Genomic DNA, 3376 nt, shown 5'->3' with positions numbered 1-3376 from the left:
CCCGCGTCGGCCCCCGGGCGGTGCGGTCACGTGAGGGCTGTTTGCGCCCTTCTCATGACGGTCCCCGGGGGGAGAGACTCTGCCCTGGGCCCGACTGCAGCCAAAGTTCACCTGCAAAAAACACAACGAAGCAAAACCGCAACAAGGCACGTTTCCAGCCCTGGGGATGGAGCAGCGCCAGGCTGTGAGGGCGCGGGGTGAGCGGTCCTGCGCCCACCTGGCCCTACGGGTACGGGATCTGCCCAGCAGCCCCACGGCCACGTCCCACAGCCAGGGCCCCTCAGCGGGTGCGGGTACGCCAGGACGGGAGGTGCGTGGCGTGGCAGTGCGTGCAGACACGCACAGGTCTCGGCTGGCCGTAGTGTGGCAGCGCAGCGGCGTGCGGCGAGCAGCGGGCGCAGAAGATCTGCAGAGAGAGAGCGGCGCCGAGTAGAACCACGGCCCCGCAGCCCCACACCCGGCCCAGCGACCCCCCCGTACCTTCCCACAACTACGGCAGTGGTGGCGGCGGCGCAGGAGAGTGAAGGGAGCACGGCAGGCAGAGCAGAGGCTGCAGCTGCTGTCCGGCACCCACTCGGGCCGTCTGTGCGCTCCTGCTGGGGAAATGCGAAGGGGAAAGCAACGGGAGGGTTACCAGGGGTCCCTGCCCCGATCAGAGCACAGCCACCCAGCTGGCACCGCCCTCCAGCCCCAATGCCCCTTACCTGCCCTCTGGAGCCCGGTGGCATCTCTGGGGCTGGGGCACAGGGGGCAGTCAGGCACGTGGGGCACATCACCTGCACGCAGGTCACCGTCCTCATCCTCTGTGGGGACAAAGTTATTTATCTGTCTGAACTGGGGCAGGGCTCAGTCCCACGGGTGTCCCCATGGGTGGGACATGTGGCATGCCCTGGCTGCCAGCATCCCCAGCTGGGCACTGTGGCTACGCTGTCCCCATGCTGTTGTCACAGCCCCATTTCCCTAGGGACAGGAGGAGCCATGCTCGGTGCCAGCCCTGTTACGCACTACTGCCGCCTGTCTCTTCTGAGGTTTCTGCTGGTGAGGCCACAATCTTGAAGACGGTTTTCAGGATGCTGCGCAGATCACTGGCAAAGTTGGTCTGGAGCTGATCAGCCACCCCTGTATGGGGATGTGAGCTCAGGGCACTCTGGGAGCATGGGGTCGGGAGGGGGATGCAGCACTCACTCACCAGAAATGCAGACGAAGAGGGTGTGCAGCATGTCCTTAGTGCTGCTGTAGTGGGAGCGCAGCTCCGAGCAGCGGGAACCCAGTGTGGCCTCCAGCCACGGCCCCGGGGGGTTCTGGGGGCTGTGTGTGGGGAGGTGATCGTCACCCACTGGGTGGAACAAAAAAACCCTATCCCACCAGGCAGGGATTGGCACCTCATCCGTGCTCCCTTCCAAGCAGACCCCCACTTGCCTCTCTGTGCAAGGGTTGTCCACTGCACCCAACCTCCCCGTAAAACTGTGGTGTACAGGGGTGGTGTGGGGACTCTCCAGGAGACCCCATGGAGTAGGGGGTGCCACGCTGGGCACTGCTTCCCCCCACGCTCGTGGGGTGACTGAGTTGCAGGGATCCTCTGCTTCAGCTGCACAGAGGCTCCTCTCCAGCAGGCACAGCTCCTCTGCTGACAGCACTCGCAGCAGATCCCTGCAGGAAGGGGACAGCGTGACCCCACGTCACCCCCACACTGCTGCTCCCTACCCTGCTGCCCACATACCTGATCTTCGTCAGCAGGTTGTAGAAGGGGCTGAACACCCGTGACATCTGCTCAGGGCTGCGCTCCAGGCTGAGGGGACCCTCAGGGTAGATGAGGAGACCGCTGCAAGGGGACAGCACAGAACATAGGGTGGAGGGATCAGCACAGAGCACCTCTGGGCACTCCTGGTGGGGCAGGGGGCTGCACACACCTGATGATGGCCAGGCGAGGGATGGTGAACATCAGCAGTGGTTCGTAGCCATCAATCATCTCCTGGGTCAGGTAGCCCAAACGCAGGGCTCTGGGGAGCACACAGCCGTACAATGGGGCTGGGGTAATGCCAGGAGGATGCCCCATGCCCTCCCCAGCACACTGTGTCCCCACCTCTCCACTGTCTCACAGAAGAGCACAATGATCTCCTGCTGCCTGTAGATCTCATCAGGGGATTTCACTGTCACCAGCGAGGACACATAGCTGTAAAGTTGGGGGTCAGTGAGGTGCCACTGGACACCACTGAGCCCCCACAGCCTCAACACCCGGTCCCCACCTGAGCTCGAACTCGGCAAACAGGCGGTCAAACTGGATGAGCGCAGCCCGCACGGGCTCAGGGTAGGTGCTGGGATGGCTCAGGCTCTGCTCCCGCAGCAGTGCCCGCACCAGCTCCAGGCTGCACAGCAGGTTCCTGGCACGCGGCCTCAGCTGTGCCCCGTCAGTCTCCTCCACCTCAAGGAAGGTCCCTGCCAGAAGACACTGCCGGGACCAGGGATGTGTCAGGAACCAGGGGGACCAAGGGAAGCCAAGGGACAGAGCCTGGAGCTCACCCCTAGCTTGTTATCCCCTCCTCAGGGGCTGACCTCGGCAGCAAACAACATGTGGTTCCCCAGGTTGTCCACCAAGAGCTCCTCAGGGAACTTGACAAGGTAATCACGGCTGTGCCTCTGCGTGGGGATGCACTCCTCCATGATGTGCTCAATGACGGCCAGCAGCTGAGCCTGGTGGGAACAGAGACGTCACCGCGGCCACCCCAAGAGCCATGAGCCATGCGCTGAGGTCACTGTGCCGTACCTGGCTGAGGTGGAGCTGGTTGAGGAGCACCAGGTACTGCTGCGGGTCCAGCTCAGCATCCAGCCCATTGATCTCGGCCACCACCCGCGTCACCCGCTCATCGGCAAAGAAGAACTGCGAGAGCAGCCGAGGGTCAGAGCGCTGCAGGCAGAGAGGACAAGCGATGGAGCTGACACACGGCGGGGCCCCAGATGGAACCACCCCGCTGTCCCCACCCATGCCTCAGATTCTCCAGAGCAGAGCAGGACGAACAAGCTCGCCCTCATCCCGGCAGTGTGGGCACAGATCCGTGCACGGCCGTAAACACGGCAGCAGGTGAAAGGTCCGCAGGAAGCGGGTAGGGAGTGCGGGGGCACCGGTAACTCACTCCTGCCCCGCCGCTCCCCAGAACTCTCCCGTGGTGGCCGAGGCTGCGGGGTCGGGGTTGCCGAAGATCGGTCCCAGCGATCTGGGGCGGCCCCGAAGCTGCCCGATCCTGTCGGGCTCCCGCGGCACCGCCACACCGTGAGTCACCGGTCGGGCCCGCGGCACCGCTTCCTCCTCCCCCCTTGCTCCAGGAGGGCCCGGCTCTGCTTCGCTCCCTGCGAGCGCCCGAGCCCCGCCACCCATCCC

The 3376-nt window shown here is 64.6% G+C and overlaps 1 protein-coding gene across 2 annotated transcripts; it reads right to left on the bottom strand.

Moving 5' to 3' along the window:
• Positions 1-6: 6 nt before the first annotated feature.
• Positions 7-3266, bottom strand: LOC100551379 (lateral signaling target protein 2 homolog). Of its 2 annotated transcripts, none has more exons than XM_010718988.2 (12): positions 2765-3266; positions 2554-2691; positions 2247-2449; positions 2084-2173; positions 1911-2000; positions 1721-1822; positions 1420-1650; positions 1190-1308; positions 1006-1119; positions 705-803; positions 481-596; positions 7-406 (listed from the first exon to the last, which is right to left on the bottom strand). In XM_010718988.2, the coding sequence occupies exons 1-12, from the start codon at positions 2981-2983 to the stop codon at positions 281-283; spliced, it is 1647 nt and encodes a 548-aa protein (XP_010717290.1). In that variant the 5' UTR covers positions 2984-3266; the 3' UTR covers positions 7-280. The 2 variants fall into 2 exon arrangements, with proteins under 2 accessions (XP_010717290.1, XP_010717292.1); XM_010718990.3 differs by having other exon boundaries at positions 481-593.
• Between the last annotated feature and the right edge of the window lie 110 nt (positions 3267-3376).

The sequence above is a fragment of the Meleagris gallopavo genome, chromosome 15, assembly GCF_000146605.3.
Source record: "Meleagris gallopavo isolate NT-WF06-2002-E0010 breed Aviagen turkey brand Nicholas breeding stock chromosome 15, Turkey_5.1, whole genome shotgun sequence".
Classification (NCBI taxonomy): domain Eukaryota; kingdom Metazoa; phylum Chordata; class Aves; order Galliformes; family Phasianidae; genus Meleagris; species Meleagris gallopavo.
Note: the sequence above shows the minus strand (reverse complement) of the source record. Positions and strands in the feature narration are given on the sequence as shown.